This window comes from Passer domesticus, chromosome 2, assembly GCF_036417665.1.
Source record: "Passer domesticus isolate bPasDom1 chromosome 2, bPasDom1.hap1, whole genome shotgun sequence".
Classification (NCBI taxonomy): Eukaryota; Metazoa; Chordata; class Aves; order Passeriformes; family Passeridae; genus Passer; species Passer domesticus.
Genome location: NC_087475.1, coordinates 30,852,638 through 30,874,933, shown reverse-complemented (window position 1 = coordinate 30,874,933; position 22,296 = coordinate 30,852,638). Strand labels below are relative to the sequence as shown.

The 22,296-nt window shown below is 39.9% G+C and overlaps 1 protein-coding gene across 5 annotated transcripts in view; it reads right to left on the bottom strand.

Annotated features, from left to right (window-relative positions):
• RFX8 (regulatory factor X8) overlaps positions 1-22,296 on the bottom strand; it is a 31,774-nt gene that overhangs the window by 8,349 nt on the left and 1,129 nt on the right. Inside the window, exons 2-13 of one of the 5 annotated variants that reach the window (XM_064408066.1) lie at positions 19,873-19,996; positions 17,096-17,157; positions 15,546-15,632; positions 11,166-11,216; positions 9,665-9,728; positions 8,502-8,636; positions 8,345-8,422; positions 7,706-7,819; positions 6,898-7,048; positions 5,827-5,885; positions 2,587-2,743; positions 985-1,079 (exon numbers count right to left, since the gene is read on the bottom strand). In XM_064408066.1, the coding sequence (XP_064264136.1) occupies positions 985-1,079; positions 2,587-2,743; positions 5,827-5,885; positions 6,898-7,048; positions 7,706-7,819; positions 8,345-8,422; positions 8,502-8,636; positions 9,665-9,728; positions 11,166-11,216; positions 15,546-15,632; positions 17,096-17,157; positions 19,873-19,996 (1,177 nt within the window). The remainder of the gene's footprint in view (positions 1-984; positions 1,080-2,586; positions 2,744-5,826; positions 5,886-6,897; positions 7,049-7,705; positions 7,820-8,344; positions 8,423-8,501; positions 8,637-9,664; positions 9,729-11,165; positions 11,217-15,545; positions 15,633-17,095; positions 17,158-19,872; positions 19,997-22,296) is intronic. The other 4 variants (XM_064408067.1, XM_064408068.1, XM_064408069.1 and 1 more) reach the window with 4 other exon arrangements.

Genomic DNA, 22,296 nt, shown 5'->3' with positions numbered 1-22,296 from the left:
TTATCTATTCTGATGTCTTGTCCAAAGCATGGCCAGCTTAGATCAGGCCTTGTCCAGCCAAGTTCTGAATATCTCCTGGATAAAGATTCTACAGCCTTTCCAGGTAGCCTCTTCCTATGCTTAATTATTCTAATGGTAATTTTTTTTTCTTTGTATCCGTCAGAAATTTTCCTTGCTGCAACTTGTGTCTATTGCCTTATGGCCTATAACTATGAACCCCCAGGAAAAGTCCCACTTCATCTTCTCTATACCATCCCATCATGTAGTTGAGGGTTATGTAAGATGGAGGCACTACAGAATTGCAAAGAACTATTCTTCATTTAAAAAGAAAAAAATAAGAGCAAATAATTAAGCCAAGGCAACACAGTTTACTCTGCTTCTTCAGAAAGGAGAAAAAAACCCCCAAACTCTAAGCACCACCCAAAACCAAGTTAATTGTTATGGTAACCAACCAAATGCAGCAGTACCAACACGGTGACACAAATTGTGAGTCAGTGAAGGCAGAGGGGTGGTAGGGTTGGTAATCTGTTGAAAGGTGCATATGTGAGGATGGTCATACTTTAATCTTTCACAAGAGCTGGAGACTTTCTACTAGAAGTTCTTCGTACTTGCTAAAAGTCAACAGCTTGCTGAAACAAAGATGTAAGGAACCATGAAGTGTTCTCTTCATTTATACCAACACATTACTTCTGAATTTTAGTTTATTAGGGGCCATGATATGTCTATGAAATGAGAGCAGATACTGAAACCACTAGAGTGGATATGTGCACAGAAATATGCTCGTAGTTGTTTGCACAGATGGAATTTTTGTATGTCAATTAATTCTCCCTTTTTCCACAGCCTGCATAAATTGTATTTATGCAAATCTGCAGTCTGGTCAGGTTGCTAGTGTGCAATGTGTCTCCTGCAGACTAGTGACAGTCAGCATGTAGCAGGATAAATGATGGGATCGCTCCCTCTATTCTGAAATTATTAATTTTATACCTTAATAACAAAAGTCTGGAGATCTGAAGACAAACAGCTCAGGAGATCTCGAATATCTGTGGAAGATGTCAGTGAAGAAATGAAGTTTTTCAGACCTGTGAAATACAGAAGGGAGATCATTAATTGAAATTATTGGTCTGCCTTTTGTTTTTTTTCTGCAGTTTTGAGCTTTTTTTTTCTCTTTTATCTTTACCTTAAAATAGATTAAGACATCAGTTTCTAGCAGTTTGATTAATATACCATTTCTTTAGTGAGGAACAGTACCCTACTTTGAATTAGTCAGAATTCAAGTGTATGTCCATTTCCAGCATAACTGCACATCATGACAAAGATGGCAAGAAAAAACAGTTCCAATGAGAAAGCTGGAATTTGGTTAGAGGTAATGCTAACTTATTTATCTGGGATTTTATGTGGTTGAGGGAAAAAAAATAATCTTGGTCTGGCTGTTGACAGGAGAACAAAATTTTAAAACAGTAACAGAAAACGCAGAATATTCTGTAGACCAACAGAAATAGGGATAATGTTGCCACAAATCAGTGCAATTGTACCCCCAAAAGTTTGGCACCTACCACCCAATGCCAAAAGGTGAATTGCACCTCTCTGAATTTATACCCTTCTAATCGAGACCTCTTCCTTCAAGAAAGCATATGGACAAGTTCAGTGAAACCTTGCTTAGTACAAATGACAGTTTGGAAAAGCAACGAAAACAGAGAATTCAATAAAACCACCTTGGGAAGACTAAGAGCATTGGAGATATAATGGGAAAATGTAGTAACTGTTCTATGCAGTGGTTTTGGGTTTAGCATTTATATGTATATTATTGAAATGGTTCTCCTGATGGTTCTGTGAAGCAGCCAAGTTATTATTCCTACTGAAAGCAGTCACAGAAAGTCTGTGACAAATCTGTTGTCAGTGCATGTACCAGGAACAGAGCTGAGGTTCCCCCAGTTAGTTCTGTGCACAGCCTAGTCCAACTTGCCTATCTCTTCCCAATATTTTAAATGGCAGACCATTCATTTAAAAATTAAGTTGCCATTCTGTTCCTTTTCATTAAGCTGTCAAATCATTATGTCGTGGCTGCACACAAACTGTGTATTTTATTGTTTACAGCACAACATTGATCCCATAGGCCACAATACAGCAAAAGGACACAAAAGCTAAAAGGCCTTGTCCAGTTCAGCCTACAGTATTTTAAAATCTGGCCACAAGAAATGATTTTGTGTGCTTCAACTAATAACAGAGGAAAATGCAATGACTAAAAACATCTCTCCTGTCAAAAGAAATAATGAAAAAATATTCCTGCTTGTCAACCTTCTTCTGGGAGATACATAATTCAGTAACACAAACCCCACTCCTGCTGTCACAAAAAGCTTTAAGAGAGTTAGAACCAAAAGCCTTTAATTTTTAACCTTTAAAGTTAGGAGGATATTACCTCATGCTTGATTCTCAATTTTATTGGCTCTTTTCTAGCCCTTCAGGTTACAGTAAGACTGTAATTCCCAGTAAGGCAGATGTCATAAATAAACAAGAGGAAATGCTGGACCTTCAACAATGACAAGCTAGGCTTAAGAGGAAAGACAATAAATAGCAACAATTAATTACATTTTAATTGTATGTTTTTCTGCCGCTTCTTTGGATTCCTAAACTTCTCTTGAAAGAGGTCTTTAGTCACATCCAGAGATTTCTCATTGAAGATGGCATGCAAGCCTGATCGCAGAACACTGACTGTGCTGTTGTTGTTCAAGAGTGCTCTTACTGTCTGGAGAGAATAAAAAAGCAGTTAATGCCTTTCATTTTCTCAAGCCCTTAACTCAGCCAAATAAGGGAATTGAAAAAGGAAAGCTTCCCTTATTCAATACTAGACTTCATATGACCAGTCTCCAAACTGGGGTTGTAGGGGGGTATAGGATCAAAGGAGATAAATCTGAAGTTGTCTTCAAGAGAGTTTTGTTCTGGGAGATGTCCTTTTCAATGATGCTCTGTGTTGTCTGTGATGGAGCAGACAAGGCTAACATACTTGACTTATCTGGGCAATTGCCTGGGCAATTGGCTTTGCCTAGAGTTATTATAATTACACTAAATAATGATATTTTGTCTAAAGCATGGAATGGTGTATCAGGGATGACTTTCCTTCAGTGCTATCTGTCCTTAATTTATGTTGCAATTTAATTGTTGCAAGTTTTCTCAAATTGCTCAAGCCTTTGAGAGAGTAAAAATAACATTAGAAATATGGTGTTAGTTAAAACAGTATTAGTTGGTATTTTATTTCATTTATCTGCTTATGAGTCATTTGTGAATGAATCTGTCCTCATATTTGTCTCAAAAAGTACTACTCACACAGATATTGCAAACAATTTCCAGACTAACACTTATCATAATCTCTTCACTCTTTTTAATTAGTTGCTAATATCACACAATATTTCTTAAGATTCTGGATGAAACAATGAAAAGAGTCAAGGAAACTAGATCTGAATCCATTAAATTTTGTTAACAAATATGTTTAGTCTTTCATACTGAAATCAGTAAGATCCTAAAATCTATTTTGCACTTCAGGCTTTTCAGAGGAAAAATATGTTTTGTAAAATTCCAGAACACTTCAGGATTCACATGTTTTAACAAATCCCATTCACCTGGTGCTTAACATGTCCACACAAGCAGCAATGAATGCAGCTGACCATTTCTTTGCAAAAATTATTAATACAGTTATTTTTCTTCACTCTGCTAACTTTTTTAAAATACCAAACTCAATCTGATTCTCACTTAGCAATCTCCTTCATATAAGTTAAAGACAAAGGCATCATTCTTATTTGACTTGGAGCTTCAGTGACAGAAAAAGAGCCTGCAAAAAGAACACAATGACCCAAAGGCTGGGAACTACTGGGGCAGCACCTTCAATATGCTGGTAATGCCTGACTCCATGCCCCAACACTTTGGACTGATCCCTTTAGCCATTGGATTTCACTAAACTAAACATAATTTTCCAAAATGACTGAGAGCCAGCCCTCTCAACACTCAAATACAACTTACCAGAGGGAGGAATCAGCCCCAGAAAATGACAAGCATCATATTCATATTCTTTTCTCACAGGGAATTTGCACTTTTTATGCTCTAATTATTTCTACATGTCCAGGTAGTAGCAGCTGTCAGCCTGCTTTATCTACACATGGTGGGAAAGTTACCTTTTTTTCTTTTGAATGTTGACCCTGCCAAAATTGTTCTTACTTTCTCACCAGATGGCTGAATTATTGTGAAGTGCTCTACAAGGAGTGATGTGGTTACAGTGTTCAGAGGCTGCAGCTGCACAGTGCCTCTGTAGCACTTCTCATCAGGAGCACTCTTGCCTGCTCTGACCATCAGTCTTTAGTTGAAATTCCAGATGCATTTTAGACAGAAAACTGAGAAGGGTGATTAGAAATATCAAATTACTCCTGTGTGAGAAGATGAGAAACTTAACCTTCAGAGAGAAATAACTGAAGCAGGATGTGATGCAGGTTTGTGGGAAGCATTGCTTGAAGAAGGGTAGAAATTTTAAAATAATGAAAGAAAGTATTTTTTCATACAACAAATAATTAAACCTTGGAACTCACTACCCCAAAATGTCAAGTACAGTAAAACTCTTTTACTTTTCCCTTGTGTTTTGAAGAGGCTCTAGACAAGGTACAAACAACTTGTGAGAGCTAGAAGTGTAAATTCGGCCCTGATTCTCCAGTCTGCTGTGTTCAATTTGTGTGGGTTAAACAGTATAAAAGGGATGCAGAGCACCCAGAGGCTTCTTCTAGAGAACTTCCCCCAATTGCTGCAATTCTCTTGCTCTAAATCTTGCGGGTGTAAATCCAGTTTTGACTCTGCAGCTTTTCCACACATTAAGAATAGGGAAGGAAGGCTGAAAGAGCTACAACCAGCCCTTTGACACCATGGCTTGAAAACAAGAAGTTTGCAAATCAAATGCACATATCTGGGAATAATTGACACTCGTGATCTTGCTGGATCATGCTCTTCAAAGCATAAAAAGACCTGTTTAGAAGCACATAAAGCTGAGATTTTCAGGTATTTGTATCTCCAAGGGTTGCTGCAGTTAGTGGAAACTAGGAGTGCTCAGTACTTCATGGAAGTCAACTTTTTGTGTGGGTAGGCACCCTTATGCATGTCTGTGCTTTTTATTTTTTACTCTTTTTTTTGTTAAAGAGGAGGGAGTGTTTTGTATGCTACTGGTGATGAAATTTTCTCACAAAGAAAAGCTACATTTATTGGTTCAAGAAGATGCAGTTCCTCCTGTCCCTCCCTCACTTGTTTTCTTCCTCCTTCCCTTCTTCCATCTGAATAACAATTCAAATCAGATGGCATGTTGGGAAAATATAAAAAAACCCCTTGTACATGTTTGAAGGGGAGAACATATCCCCTGTTTTCTTTTGCTTTCTTCCCAATTTGTGACTTTCCTTTTTCTGCTATAGCCCAGACCACCTGAAAACCCAAGGATTTGGGAGGATCCAAGGACACCAATGGAAGGAACGCTCCAGCTCTCGACTGACTTTGGCATGGATGGGCAAAGATGCTGGAAACTGTCATCTGACCCTGCCAGCTACTGTGTTCTCCTCTCCATGGGCTACCATCAGCTCCATCTCAGAGGCTTTCAGAAGAATTCACAGTGAGGAAAATGTCCTCTCAGCATGCTTCACAGTGTGGGAAGAGATGGGTGGGAGTGTGAGCGTGACATGGGCAGTGTACAGTTAAGAACATCCATGCTGCTGCACTTCTTCTCCAATGGAGCATGTCAAAAACAGTGCAAACAGCTCACAGGAATGAGATTCCAGGCTCTTTTTTTTCATGAATTCTGGAACATACCTTGACCATGTTGCAAAGGTCTGTCTGTCTCCTGAGCCTTTTTACAAACTCTTTAGCTTCTGTTAAAGAAGAAGAGGGAGATATTTCACATCACTAATATTTTACAGTCTAAAATACATTAATGAAGACATCTTTTAAGTTAGAAAGTAGTTCCCTGGGGGAGATATGGAGGGCAATGGAGGGCACAGCAGGGGCACTGAGCCAGCATTATGGGATGGACTGGGGACCCTTACAGTCAAAACTTGCAGGGAGAAGCTGCCCAGCCCACCTCTCTTCCTTCACTGTGAATCTATTAATCCATGATGTGCAGGAAAAAGTCTTTCAATATTTTCTTATTTTCATTTAATACTTCCTAATTAATGCTCTGTCAAGCATTCAAATGTAAGAAATGCCAAAATTAAGTCTGTCTGCAACATTGAGCGTATGAATCCTAACACAAACTTTTGCCTACACAGGAGCCCTGCTTTACCTCTGTGGAACTGGTCTTCACTCAATGATCAACTGAGCAACACAATGTTTCAGTCAGAATCTTCAGCTTAATGTATATAAATATAAGTGTGTGTGTGCATACTTACAAACACACATATATACCACAGCTTTGTAGAGAACAGATTTTTTTTCCAATCGTCTTCTAATATCAGTCATATTTTCCCAATGGGACTATAGCTTTTTTCCCTTTCATATTGGACTGCTCTAGCCATTAATTAATTTATCAGCATAAAGCCACTTGTAAGAGGAAGAGACACAATAATATCTGAGTTTCAGAGGGCATGCTGCATATTTTTGGTCATCTACAGGGCCAAAGCAATCACATCAAGAGACAGATCTGTAAAAAGATTTAAGTACATTTCAATTTACCATGAACTGGGAATGCTTTTGGCTTAATTTTGTTCTCACACAGCATGCAAGACCATTTATTTTTAACTGTATCCCAACTAACTCTAATTGTTGCTACTATCACTGTTACATAAGCTACATTTTTTTAAAATTATTTAAGAGTTTTGTAATACAAGCTTCTCTGCAGTTTAACCAAAGATTATTTTTGAAAATATCTCTCTTACTCAAACCTACCATTAGACTTGGATGTTTGAAGCAGTAATGGAAAACCTCCCAAAGGATTAAGCATCCAACATTTAACATTTTCACTGAATGATCTGATTGAGTCTATGTGTTGTGCAGGCACCTCCTCCAGGAAATCAGGAAGTAGGATGTTCTCCAATTCCTAGAATACAAATTCATGCTGCTGCACTTGACTGGTGTACCACAGATATTTACAGCAGCATGAAATAAAATTTTATTGATAATTTAAATGTAAGTGTAAAGAAACACATTTTTTTCTTCCAATTAAGAAAGAGCTAAGCTAACTTTTTTAGCAGAACAACAAAGAGCCTAAGAGTAAATATTGCTTCCTGAATTAATTTCTATACAATACTTAATGACCTGCTGGAAATAAGAAGCAAATTATTTTTATCAGAAAACTGCATATTTCTATGTGGAAGGTCACTGAGAAATGCAGTAGTGTTCTCAAAGGAAAAGTAACTCTCATAATCTGGAAAATCATCATCAGTTGAAATTTCAGTCACATAACCTCATGCCAGAGCCACAGACCACATTTATAACAGCACCCTCCACTGATATTAGGAACTTTCAAATTAATATATAGGAGAAAATTGAAAGCTATCCCAAATTCTACTATCTCCTTTCAAAACCAAAACCCATACCAGGCTGTCTCAGAAGAAGCAAAAAGATAAGAGCTGAGGAATAAACAGAAATCCTATTGTACAGCACAAAAGAAAGAGAGGGCCCTTCTCCTTAGAGCTACCAAAAAGACACAAACACGTAATAGCACAACTACAGCAAGGAAATGTGTGTGCAGTACCTTGAATAGATACCTATCATAGCTTTTTAACAGCTGGCACACATCTGGCAGGCACATCAGTTCTATTCTTTCAGGCTGCAGAGATGTCCAGAATGACATGATACAATCTTCCACCTGTCACATAAAGCCCTTTATGAATTTTCTTTGATTTTACACTTGTGGAATATGAAGTATAATTCAGTAAGACAACACACAGACACAGAAGCAAAGGAATGACTGTGGAGATGGACTCTTTGCCTGGGCCCATCCTGGCTGGGCTCCAGTGGAAGTGGAAGCGTGCTGGGGAAGCAGCAACAAGCTGAACCTCACCAGGCAGTGTACAAAAGAGGAAAGAAACAAAGAATTGTGCCATGGATATGAGAATGTAGTTAAAGGTATGTATCCATGGCTATGTGTTAGGTGCTCAGCTCAGACTTATTGATGTGCCAGGAGGGCTCAGAATATGTGTACAAACTCAGATTCTTGGAGCAAGTTGTGTTAATTCAGAATTTTAAAATAACTTGACTGAATGCTCCTTTTGTCTGTAAATCATCATCTACTTTGGCTCAAATCATCAAATAAATAAGCTACACAGACACAATTTTGCCCTCACAGCTGTTTGCTGTTGTCAGAGTAAATGTTGTTAAAGAAAAAGCATACCTTGTCAAGCTTGGTCTCTCTCACCATTTGTAAAATAACTTGACAATAGTTGTAGTAGTCATTGGCAAGCAGTGCAATCTGTTACCAAAAAGAGGGTACAAAATGATCTCACAGGAAAAGAGCTAACTTGTTTTATGGCCATGTACTTTCAACGTACCAGTTCATAGGGGTATGTCTCACTTTGTGCTTGTTCTCCAAAGAAGAACTGGTTGAAATCAGGAGAAAGGTAATGAAATGTCTCTTGTTCAGTCTTCAGATAAATGACAGATGGATAATACTGCAAATTCTTACTCTTGATGCATCAGAATTTATTTTGGACAATTAAAAAAAAAAAGATTGCAATTACTTTGTCAGTTTGGTTAAAGTTGTTAAGTATTTTCTTGAAGTTGTAGGACATGATTTTATAATAAGGTGTATTTCTTTAGAGAAATTATTGTCTTTTTTTTAGAAAATAGGGGTGGATGAAAAAAAAAAGAAGGGCTGCCTAACTGTTCAAATCCTAAATGGTACATGAATTTCTTTTCAAAACCAGTAAATATTTAATGCTATACAGATCTTCCATATATATGTTCTGTAGCACTCGTGTCACACTTGTAACCCTCTGCACGAGGCTGCAGATAGCTGGCTGTGCTGGGGGGGTGACAGGACATTTCCCATTGCCTGTCATTGTCACAGCACTCAGTACTGCACCCGAGCACTCGGTGGAAGTAAGTCACACATCCAGCCTCTCATTCTTTCCTCACTTTGGTCCACACAAGTTTGTTGCTCATGCTCTGCTGGCTGATCCAACAAGCCTGGTGTCAGGACATCCCATGACAGCTGGCTGAGGGGAGAACTGCCACAGGTTAGTTTTGCATCTGCCCTTTTCTGTGGGCAGGGGTTGTGCTCTTTTTTCTTAATCATTTCCTAGTATTTAAATACTTCTTATGACAATAAACTCCGAGCATGTAGATGTTGTCAGTGAGTAAGAAACGATGTGTTGAAAAGATACCATCTCAACAGCATGAGGGTCTGTTACTGTGGGCTTCAGGCAAGGAAAGCTGTGCCCTACTAACTCCCCTAATATTCAAAACTGATCTGTCAGGCACAATTTCTGCTCTCAGTACAGAAAAAATTATTTGAGCTGATGATAAGACAACAAAAATATTTAGCTAATGGATGAAATAGGACTGGGGGAACTAAGCATGTAGTGAGATTACACAGACCAAGACTATTTTGAGGAAGATGGGCTAGCTGTATTTCATCAAAACATATTAGATAGAAGTTGTAATTAAACACAAAGATAGATATTTTGTTATGTCTAATGTATCTGAAACTCACTGTTCCTTTTTTTTGTCTATTCTTCTTGTAATCAGCTGCATTTTCAGAACTCCAGGAACTTCTACTGTGATAAAATAAATAACAGAAAAAACCAAACAAACATTCAAAAGTTCACTGATTCATTCTGTATTTAGTAAGAAAATGAGCTCAAACTGGATAGACTCCACTAGGTTGGAGAATTGTATTTGGGAAACAAACCCCGCTGCCTTTCCTGTAATTTAGTAATCCCATGATTTTCTAACAAATCTGGGACCAACTTCTGAATTTTAGGATTAAACTGAAACATTCATTTTAATGACAATTGACCATTTAACAGTGCAATGTCTTTGAACTTCTTGCACCAAAACCCTGGGTTTATATTACTAGTTGCAGTTTGTTTGGAATGGTAATAACTATCACAAATATGAAAATAACAAAAACATTATAATCCTTTTGCTTAGGTTTCACAGTTATTCCATTTTCTGCATCACACATAAGTTTAGATGGCATTTTGTTTCTGACTGCTTCCCATTTACTTTGCAAGTTGGCCGTGGTGTGTCACACAGTCAGAATTTACCTAGACCTGCAAAGGCTCGACCTCTGGCTGGTTGCTGAAAGCAGGCACAACAGGCTGCTTTCTTGCTGGACTTTCTCCTGGCTCTCTCCCTGCCTGTTTTGCTGAGGCTGATGTGAGGGAGAAGCAATGTTGCTAGTAAAAGGGACATGCTGCAAAATTTGGATGTCTCCAGTCAAGCCTCCATCTGCTGCTGGCAGCTGCTCACTGTCTATGAAAGCATTTCAAACCCAAGGCTCCTGTCTGGAAGGGTGGCAGGCTATCTAATCAGAGCCTGGCTACTGGGTTCCACTGCTGTGATGCATTACAAACCAGGGTTCCACCATACACCCTGAAGGGACGGAGGACAAAATGTAACAACTTCTCCTCCTATAAACTCCAGCCACTGGAAATGTTCCTCTCCACTCTCTGCCATCCACAGGACTGGCCCTTGCCACCTTTCCCTCTGCCCTACTCTGTGCCTTGAAGGCTGTGCTCCAGCAAAACCACCCATCTGGCTGCCCAACACAGGGCACAGCATCCATGCTGAGTGTGTTTGGTAGAGCTCGTGACTCCTTTGCCCAAACATTTTAGAAGTGGTGATTGGACAAAGCAAACTACAAACATCTCTACTTACAAAATGTAAGTAGAGATGTTTCATAACACTCCTTTCAAACAAGTCCTTCCTGCAGATTTCTGAAGCTGGTGAAATAAAATTAATGAGTATTTTCCAGCTCCTGCTCTCCCTGAGAGGGCGGCCAGCTGTATCTTCTGCTGCTGCTGCTATGGCAACACGTATCAGCATGGCTCGCCTCCAGTGCCTTGGTTCCCTCGGCAGCCTGGCTCCCCACTCCCCTGACACAGGGACACGGGGGACAGCCAAGGAGTCCTCTGTGCCCAGCAGCCAGGCAAATACCTATGGAACACTGACAAACAGCTGCCATGCTGCCAGAGGGGGCTGGGGCTCACCTGGTGCTCGGCTGCACATCAGAGATGCTCACTTCCCCCGGAGAGCAGTGCCTGGGTAGAGACAGAACACACAAAAGAGGAGGTGGGTGGGAGAAGGGGAAAACGGGAGACAAAAAATCACAAGGAGTTTCACTATCTCTCTTGCAGAGTTTGGACAATGCTGTGGGGTGGGAACTGAAGCTAAAATGGGAAATACAACAGTGGGGATGAAATAAAGAATAACAGAGATGCAAATGGGAAGAACAAAAGAAAAATGAAAGGAGGGAAGGTGGTGAATGTGCATACTGTTGACTGTCAGATTACACAGAGATTAGAAAAGTTAATTTGCTAAAAGCAAAATAATTTTTTTAATTAAAAAATAGTATGTTTGCTTCACTAGCCAGTCAGGACTCTAAACCTTGTCTATTACTAGAATCAAAAAAGCAGCTATTACAGAACCAAAATTCAATGACAGTTTTTAAACACTGCTGTACTCTGAGCCAGACCTGGTACCAGTTTAGGGAGAGCTTGTCCTCAAAGCTCCCATTCCAAGAGGGATCACATTCTGCTGTAATACAAATCAGTAAATACCATAATTCCCTCATGTCTGTAATACACTGGCAGACCTCATTGACTACAGCTGCATATATTTACACTATTTTCATAATGCCATCATCAGAGCAGTGGTACACATATCTTCAAAGAATTGAAGATTTCTCAATGAACCAATTTACAGGTGCTGTGTAAGACCATCCTCATCACCCCTTGTGTGAAAACATTCCAACCCCAACACATCCGAGGTTCCACTGACTACCAAAATGCAACCACCTTCTTTGTGTTTAAAGGCAAACCATTATAATCTTACTGCCATTTCTGTGACACCCACAAGCATAGCTCCCAGGCTGCCAGATCCTTCAGCAGTTCCTCACTACCAGCACCATGACACTTGCTGGCTATCATGGTCAAGAAATATCCTGTGCAGTATTTAGAAAGACTCCACAATTTTGGAGCCTTTCTTTTCCTTGCCAGCCCACAGGCTGATGGATGCCGTGGTGTCTCAGCTGGGCTCAGGGATCCACCTTCCTCCTGGCAGGTGTGACAGGAAAAGCATCTGCATGTTGGATTTAATTCGGGCATGGGAGGGCGCAGTAGCTGTTTAGGACACGTTTACTGCTGAAACAGATATCCCCAGCCTCTGCCTGAGGGAAATGGCAACAAGCCAGAGAAGTTATCCCATTAGAGGGGTCTGGACAACAGACTGGCACTGGACTGCACTGAAATGCTACATTATAAATCTTCTTCACTCTGATTTGGAAATTTCCACACAAATACACTCTCAAAAATTGACATTATATGTCAAGTACCCTGCTGTGTTTACAAATATGATTACTTATATGAGGGCACAATTTCTTCTTTCTGGTAAAAGAGTCATCAAATTTTAACTACTTTTTTCAAAATTTCAGTTCTTTTAACTAAAAAACAATCTAAACTTTTCCATTGCTGGTTTTATTGGATCATGAAAAATTAATGGTGATTTCAAAAAGTCCTGAACCCTACTGATAGGACAGTAAAGATGAGTTATTTTGTTCATTACTTAATTACAAAAAAAATTTTTAAAAAACTCCACACACAAATGGAAACTAACTCACTTATTTGGTAGAAGCAGATGCTTTTTTAGCATGAGAACTAATTATTTCTTTCAGTGTCATGCTACTCATCCTTCTCAGGCTGCATTTTGTGCTTTTCTACTGTTTTCTCTCTGTTTTCTCCTGCTGTGCTATATGAGATACTAAGAAGTAATTGTGACACCCATCTGCCCAGGTGTTGTGGGCCTGCATGTTGGCTTGGGAGAGGGACATGCAGCTGAATTTAGAGTGGAAGCTGTTCTAATTTCAGCTGTCTGGCTTGCCTCAACATTATAGTGTCTTCTTAAAATTGTCTTTAATGAAAGGAGCATCAGACAAGATAATTTTGTGGTTAAGGGACTTTTCTAATGCAGCTAGAAATATGATCTTTGTCTGAATATGATCTTTATATTTTGCTTTTTTTTTTATCTGAAAAGTTATAGAATCATAGAATAGTTTGGTTTGTAAGGGACTGTCAAGGATTATCCAGTGCAACTCCATTGCCAAGGGCAGGGACACCTTCCACTAGAGCAAGTTGCTCAGAGCCCCATCCAGCCTGGCCTTGAACAATTCCAAGGATGGGGATCCACAGTTTCTCTGGGCAACCTCTTCCAGTGCCTCACCACCCTCACTGTAAAGAATTTCTTCCTAATATCCAATCAAGCCTACCTTCTTTCAGTACAAAGTCTTTCCCCAGCTCTCCTGCTGGCTCCCTTTAGGTACTGGAAGGTGCTTTTAAGGTCTCCCTGGAGCCTTCTCTTCTCCAGGCTGAAGAACACCAATTCTCAGCCTTTTCTCAATAGGACAGGTGCTTATCTTAAGAACCAATACCAAGATCAGTAGGTGGCTGGTTGATGTCAGTCCTTTCCCTGGAAGGCACATCCTATTCCTTGCCTTGGCCAAAATAAACACAGTTTTTTAGGAGTAGGTGTCTGGGCAGGCACCTCTGCAGCTGTGGAGAAGGAGGAGGAGGGGGTCTGGAGCAGCCAGGGCAGCAGCTGCCCTGTGGGTAAGCATGACCCACAGGGTGTTCCCCAGCCCACAGAGGAGGTGGCTCATTTCCATGAGGAGGGCCAAGACAGAAGCTATGCTGGCCTATGTGGTTTGTCTGTCTCCCAGCAGTGGACAAAGTCCTTCTTTCTGCACCTGCCCCAAACTCAGCTAACATTGCTCCTTTGGTTCCTCCTACTTCATAATTTTTTCCTCATGTTTGTACACTGGGAGGAAAAAGAGCAACAATTCAAATCATTCAGTTCTCTCTCAGCTCCCATATGACCAGAGAAATCAGCTTTCCTTTTATGCCCATTAAGACAGCTATTTTTAAGTGATGCTGCCGGGAAACACCTTTCTTTCCCTGAAAAGGAAAGACCAGCAGAAACTTAGCCAGAGACCTGCAATATCCCTTAAACAGTGGACAAGACCTTTCCTATTGTGGATGTCAAACCTTAGGCCTGTTCTGGTTATACTGGGTACAGAGGAAGTGAAGGATATCCCTTCAGTAAGTGTGACATGGGAAACCAGCCTCAAATTTCCTATTAATAATTTGTTTAGTCTCACAACAACAGACTGCCAGTCGATCATCTACAGAACCTGATCCTCTGTCTTGTCTCATCATTTACCCTTGTCCCTCTATGGACTTCTGCAACATTACCTGCCATAAAACCTGTCAAGAAAGGCGACAAACTCATGGGTATAATTTTTCCATGTTCTTCCAATGCATGCACTCAATTAAGTAAATATTATACAAAATATCACTGAAACACTTTCAGCATCACCAGATATCTGGGTCCTCATATGGACTTGTATGCCCCTAGCATTCATGCCACAGAATAATGCTGTATCTCCATATTAAAGGATGAAAAACTAATTCTAGAATTTATCCATATACACACTAAAGTAATGTACAAGACTGTAAGAGAATGAGGGTACAAACCTGGTCTTCAAAGTCCAAGGCACAGACTGCACCTAATTTTCTTTCTTCACTGTAAAGCAGTGTAAAACTGCTGCGGATTGGCAGCAATTCTCTTCCGTTTTTTGATTGTTTTTTTTTTTCCTTTCCTTGGGAAGAAGTTCAAGCCTGTGGTTTGTTTATCTCAACCATGAGCTCAACCATAAGAATTCTTCCTCTCCTGCCCACAACATGCTCCTGTCTACCCTTTAACCTACCATAGTATCTTACATTCATTTCAGGACTTTAGGCTTTTAAGTTTTGCAATCCATTTTTACTTGTCTTATGCATTTTCTTATTGATGTTGTCTTACAAGAGGTGATTTTAAAATCTGATATTTTAAAACCAAGTGAATGAAGTATTTTTGAAGTCCTGTTTCAAGCAGTAAAAACCCAGATAACAAGATTGTGTGTAGGACTCTTCAAAACAGCACAGACATTTATACTCTAACACATTTTTCCAGCCTACTGTTTAATGAGGAAGGTGATGGAATGTCAAGAAGCCATTTCAATATGGTTTTTTTGAGCTCCCATTTAGGGTCTTAACATATTAAGCTCTTCTTTTAGGTTCAGCATGAGTTCCTGCTCTTAAGATCTACGTGGCTAAAGTGCCCAATTTTTGGAAGTCTAATTAGGCAGTATCTGTTTCCAAAATGCAGCTTGTCTATTAGGGCACAGCACTTAATGGCACAGCACTTTCATAGTGTTTATAATGAGAAGAAAAATATAATGCTACTGTCAGTGTTCAACAGAAGATTTACAGATTTTCATGGACAGAAAACATATAGCCATGTGACATTTTTTGATTAAAACATTTTTAAAAACAAACCTGAGATAATTTTGTTCATACAGAAGACAGCAAAAACGTGCATAAAAAGAAGACTCCTTCTTGATAGCTATTCCATCATAATGATATCTAGAAAATTAAAAAATATTAACTGTATGATTTTCAACAAGTCAGCAAATAATTAATAATCCTCTTTTGAAAGCAGATGATCATTCTATTTAACCAAGAAAAGATCAATTAGAAAAAGCTATATTTGTTTTTTAAATTTTGTTGAATGTTTATTTTCCCAAACAGAAAATAATCACACAAACTTTTTACAAACTCCTTTTAACAGTTTTTGTCCTGCAATGATACCCTCTTCTAAATTAAATAAAACTTAAGCCAGTGAATGGAGTGCCTCAGATTTGTACACAAAGGACAGTTAGTGATGTCAGGAAACAGGCTCTGAGCAGACAGAGGTCCCCATACCCCCACGGAAGCTGAAGGACTCAGTGCAGCTGTTCCTCGGCCATTTACAGTAGCTCAGGGACTGGATGGCCCATCAGCGTCATGGCAAGCTAAAACTCAGGGAAACTGCCAGACCTTCTGTAAGATTTATCTGAGCTCAGTGAGAAACAGAGCCACGGTGCTGCCAGCTGGCTCCTCCCAGGCTGGGCACCAGGAGCCGGGGGAGCAGTGCCATGCTTTGGGGCCACCTGCAGCCAGGAGCAGGTAACCTTCTGCTGATGGCAACAGCGAGCATGGAGGCCACCAAACACCATCCCAAATCCTGTCTGCTGTGAGCAGGAACCTAAGAGTATCTCCCAGAATAAAGGATCTCCTAGCTCAAGCTGATAGCAAGCCCAGACTAGTGGAGACAAGTCAAGGCATGCTGCTCTCAAAGCCCATATTTGACAGCTACACAAAATGCTTGTAAAATTATTCAGTTTCAATGAGCTTAAAACATCCCTTTTCCTAGTCTGGATCTTCAGCATGTGAGTATAACTTTGGATATGAAAATGCATCAAACTCTCTGTGCTCTAGAAGAGAGGGAAGGGAAAAGAAAGGATGTTTAGGAGGAGGACCTGAAGTTGTCTGATTTAAATGGTTTGAAACTGTACAGTGTTTCCATTGACCATCAGTATATGCTGGGTCACTCCATGGATGTGTGCAAGGACAAAAAGCACAATAGAAACATTAATCATTAATCATTAATCACCATCCCTGTGCACCCCAGAGCCAGTCTTTCCTGGCCTAGAGCTGCAGTGTCTGAAGAGCTCTCAGTAAGGCTGTGATATCTGGCAGATGCTTCATACAACCATTCTGTTAATAGCCAATACAAATTGGAGCCCTAAAGTCTTTTAAAAAGCAGTCCAATCTGGAATTCATGCCTTACCAAAACAGATCTGATGTGGTGGTTTTCATGGAATTAACTCTATTTTAATGTCCTTGGTTACACCATGAATTACTCTGGATCTTGGGTTGTGTTACAGACTTGCAACCAACAATTCAGCTGCCGTATTACAGTACTGGGGCTGAAAAGTCACCTACTTTAAAATTTTATTAGAATAGTTATAAATAACATTTTCAAAGAAAGGACAAAAACCCAATACCTGATGCTCCCTGCTGTGGTCCGCTTTCTTGTCACCAGGCCTGGGAAAACTAACTGAATAAGCTGTATAAACAGAAAATTAGAGATACTTGGCAAATTCATTCGAAGATGCAAAAATGTATCTGACACACTTTTTTGTCTTTAATCACTTTGCTTTTCATAATTTCCAGACTAATACCTGTTCTTACATACTTCTCAAATGGTAACTGTTGAACTAAACTCAATCAGGCATTTGTGAATCCAAGGCTAAATAATTTAAAGGATTACCTCTCTCAGGTAGGATTTTTTTTTATAATTTGCACTAGAAAACAGTGCTCACACCGAGAGATCCCCTGCAGCCAGGGCAGGATCAATCAGCTGGGGGAACCTGAAGGTGCCCTGACGGTCCCATACTCTGCCAGACCTTCAAGCCTTATTCATTTATGAAGGACTTGCCCAAGGGGCTTCACCTACCCACTTACTCTTGGAAGGTGTACTGGCAGGATAGGGCCAGACTTGTCTGTCTTAAAAGGCCCTGAATGATCAAGCTGCAAAGCAACCTTCTGACCACTGTGGTGGTGTGAACTGAGGTCATGCAGCATCTGTCAAGGCTGGGCTCTACAGAGTAATTAGATACTGCAGGGTTATAATCCACTTCACTACGATTATTCTGCATGAGCTGTCCTGAGACTAACAGAGACTAACTCAGGACACTTGGGTCCAGGACTAACCCAGGACACTCTAATATTCCCAATATAGCAGGAGCAGAGGATTTACTCTGTGTTAGCAAGGAGTGAAGAGAGTCTCCACTCAGCAGCTTGGACTCTGCTCAGTGTGTTGGTGGCCCAAGGGCTTGGTAAAGGACTCATCAACATGCACCTCTAGGGTTATGATGGACCTGTTCATTGCATGTTTCTGCATGCACCCACCCCAGCTGCTCCCTTTCTCAAATTGATAGCTTAGCACAATCCCATTTTTCTAAAAGGACAGCCTATGAATCTAGGGCTTTTGTGGCACAGGACATATCCTTCCTCCTGCTGCCATTCCTTACAGAGACAGTGATGTATTTGGGCAGAGGGACAGGGCAGATGAGACTAGTAGTGTCTTCAGCCAGTGTAGTTTGACCCACATGGGGCTAGACTGCAAAAGCCCTTGCAGTCCACACACATGGAGCACAGTCAGGTTACTACAGCTTGGTAAATTATTAATAGCTCAGCCCATTATAGGCTGTGGTAAGTGATTACACGTGCACTCAGGTTAAACCAGGATTACTGCAGTTCTTGCTCTCCTTGGCTTCTTGCTACAAGGTCCATTCTCTTGCTGCACAAGGGCAGACCATTTCAAGGCACTGGAGAGCTGCACCCCAGCTTACTGCTTTGGGATGTGCCAGCTTGCACAGCAATGCTCTGGGCTGGCTGAGGCTGTAAGCAAATAGTTGCAACACCAGCCCACAGCAGCTCTGGCTCGTCAGCTCTTCCATGTCACCAGACACAGTTCATCTGTGCCTGTCCCAGCTTAAAAGTCAAACATATTAAGGTAAACCACATGAAGGCTTGGCTTACAGGTGGTAACTCAGCTGAGCTGGAGCACTGGAAGGGTACAGGCAGGATGGGATTAATCTCATCTACATGGCTACAAGGCAGAGGACTCTAGGATAGTCGCTGCAGACTGCGCAGTCAATGAGAAAAACAAGTGGCAGTTCTGAGGCCCCGTTCATCTGAGCTGTCTGAGGTGACTCATTTAGTCTGAGGAAATGTGTAGCTACTTATTTCTCTCCAGTGGCTACCTAGAGATGTTTAAGGTGACAAGCTTTGTGGCCAATGTCTATGCTGAGCCAGGCAAATTCTACCTGTGGTCTTAGCTGATGGGTGATGATCCATTAAGCTGTGGTAATAAATTACACCAGATCACTCACTCAAATATTAATTTTCAGCAAAAGTGATTTAACTTACCCAGTAAAAAAATTAGATTCAACTGAATTGAGATAAATGATTCATAGAATGGGGTTAGCCATACAAATGAAATTGACTTCAGGTACAACTTGTACTTAAATTATTTTGGGCTAGTTAAAACAATGCTTAGTAGCTCTTACTATGGGAATTAACAGAAAGTTACCCAAAAAAAAAAATAGGAAGTTCTGAAATCTGAATAAGAAGTCTGGAACAAGAAATAATCACAATATCTTCCTTAATTAGTTAAAAAAGGTTGACTAGCTATGGTGTTGATTGCAATTTGGATTTCTAAGTGTCAATATTTCCATGGGTTGTATCAACCTGTACATAATAGAAAAGTGGAACTGTTAGAAGGAGATTCAGTTCTACATCTGCATTTGTTTTGCTTGGATGATTCTGTAGCAACTTTTTAGGGTATGTTTGGGGCAAAATCACCTCAAGTATACTGAAAAGGGAAAGTATAAAATTATGTAACAACCAAAGGTATCTTTTAAAGACAGAAGACCCATCTCCGTGGAATGAGTTGCATAACTTTCTGCTGTTAAAAAAAGAACACTGTAAAACTTTCTAAAATATATTGGCAAAAGAAATCTTTGCTAGTGTATCACACACCAGTTCCCTGAAGAAAATAAACTGCAATGCCAAACAATACTGTTTCCTCTGGTACAAATGCATCTACACCAAGGCCTAGCATAAATTCATTAGAAAACACACAAGCATAATTCATTACATATTCATTCTTCTCTGTTATTTAATGTCTTTTGATATGCAGTGTGTAAAGCTGATGATCAGGCTTTGTCTTTAGGCATCCCTACTTCTTATCCTGTATATCTTATCTACTCTGTACCTTTCCAAAGGTGGATGGATGTACTTGAATCTTGAAATCTGGATTGCAGGTTTCAATATACAGCTCATATAGCAGCCGACAGGGTACAGTGCATCCTCCACACAAATAGAAATTATCAGCTAGCCTTCAAAACAAAAGTCATCAATTGATTTATGTAAGAGTTAGAAGAAAGAATTGTTAGATCTTTGTAGTTCATCAGACTTACTGTGACCTCTGTAATAGTAATGTTGATTTTATAGAAGCATAGAACCAAAAAGAGCTACTTCCTTTGTGTTATTCTGTATCCTGGGAAACAATATACTTTTTCATATCTATATACACGTATACTCTCTGTTTACTTTTAACTTTTAAAGCCCTGATATCCTTGTTTTCAACATGTAAGAGAGGTGATGTGAGATTCTGCTAAGCAATTAACTAGTTCTCATAATTTTTAAATTAAAACAATAGCACTTAGTAATACCATTATAAAATTAACACCAATACAAACAGTATTAGAATTTCTCATATGCAAAATGTTGTTATATCAAAGGATCTAACTTCAGTCTTCTAAACAGAAGGGTACCCACTATGCCAAAAATAATAATACAAGAATTTTTCCACCTAAAATATTAAATATGGTGTTTTGGGACAGAGTGCACAAACTATAATAGACCACATTCTGTTTTTGTGATTTTAGGACAAATTTAATAGGAGAACAGAGTTTTAATTTACAGTTACTATATAACAGAACGGCCAGGACCGAAACAGGCTTAGGTGCTTAAATATCCATCCTTTTGCCAAATCCCTGATTCATCCTACTAATCAGAATGGTCATAGCCAAGTAAATGCAACTGCTCATGTGAATAAGGTGAGGGAAATGTAAACTTGGTTACTTATTAGCCTAAGATATTATCTTCACCAGGAAAAATGATCTTTAATTATAAAATAATGCCAATGGTTTTGATGTCAGAAGATAATAGGCGATGGTGCAAATACGAGAGCAAAGCTGAATCAAAGGAGCAGAGGGATTAATTTTCAAGGCATGACACACTGCTTATATCATGGGGCTTTCTTGCTCTGACTCTGTTTCCGTTCTACCAAATTATTTATGCATATTTAATTAATTTATCAGCTGAATGCCTGTGCAGCACAGTGCCAGTTACTCACTGTGTCTTTACTGACAATCGAGTTGGTTGGGAAAGCAGACTTTTCAATTCACTGGGTGTGATAAGTCACCTGGACTTCAAATCAGCATCCTGCTTTAGTACCCTGACTTCAGGCAACCCACTTGTTTACCTTAGTTGCTTTGTCAGTAGACACTGGATAAGGTCAAATTGGCTTGCTAGAACAGACTGAGCAAGAATGTGGTCTCTGTGCAGCTGATGATGTTTACCTCACCTGTTATTTGTGCCTCCTCCTCTCTTTCCATTGAAGAATGCTATCTGTTTCCCCCAGCTTTCCTTCTGCCTAGCAGAAGACCCCCAAAAGCCTCACCTATACCTCCTCAACACCCAACAACCCAAGAGGCTGTGCTGGGCTCCCCGCCAGCTCCTCACCACCTCCAGCCCCACCACCCAAGAACAAAGGCTTCATGTCCAGACCTGAGCAGGAACCTGCACTCAAAGATAGGGGATCTGCTGCTCTAATGGGGTATTTCCCATCATCAGGCTAAAAGTTAAATGAAATTCATTCTACATGAGAGTCCTGATGAGCTCTGCCTCCCAGCAGGCAGAAGTGCTTTTTCTTCTAGAGCATCTCAAAACTCTTCACAATTGAGCAGTCTCAGAGGAGATTAATCTTAAGTTCAAAATCATCCTTAATATAACATCACAAGAGTCATTGGAACTGCATGAGAAATTAATTCATGCTCCAGTAGCTGGTTTCTGCCAATAGTTTTTCCTCAGCATTTAACTACTTAGTGACAAAGTATTTGGGAATTCAATTTTGTGAATTTTTTGTCTATTGCCAGTCTTTTTCAAATAGTAAGTCAAACACCTTCTTAGTGCTGACACATAATACAAAAATATTTCTATCAGGAAAGCAATCTACGCAGAAAAGAGCACAGCACTCCTCTTTTTGCTTATTAGCCCCAAGGTTTTCAAAACCTGGGCTTTTATGGCATGCATCAAAACAAAACTGTGAATAAAGACAAAAAAAATCAAAATGAAAGTGTGGTAAGGGAGAAAGGCAGAGGTTAAAGTAAAAGCACAGGGGAAAAGGCCTCCTCCATTCATCTACTGACTATCCACACACTGTGTAGGGTTTTTTATCTGATTGATTTTAGGACCTCACACAGACTGCAAGTGTTTAGGGTTTGCCACGTATTCTGTGTGAGCCCTTAGCAGCCAGGCCATTATACAGGTTGGCAAGTCTGCTGTTAAACCATTTCTAGACCAAAATCTGGTTTGCTACTGGAAATGCACCAACTGTAAAATGAAGCTGAAC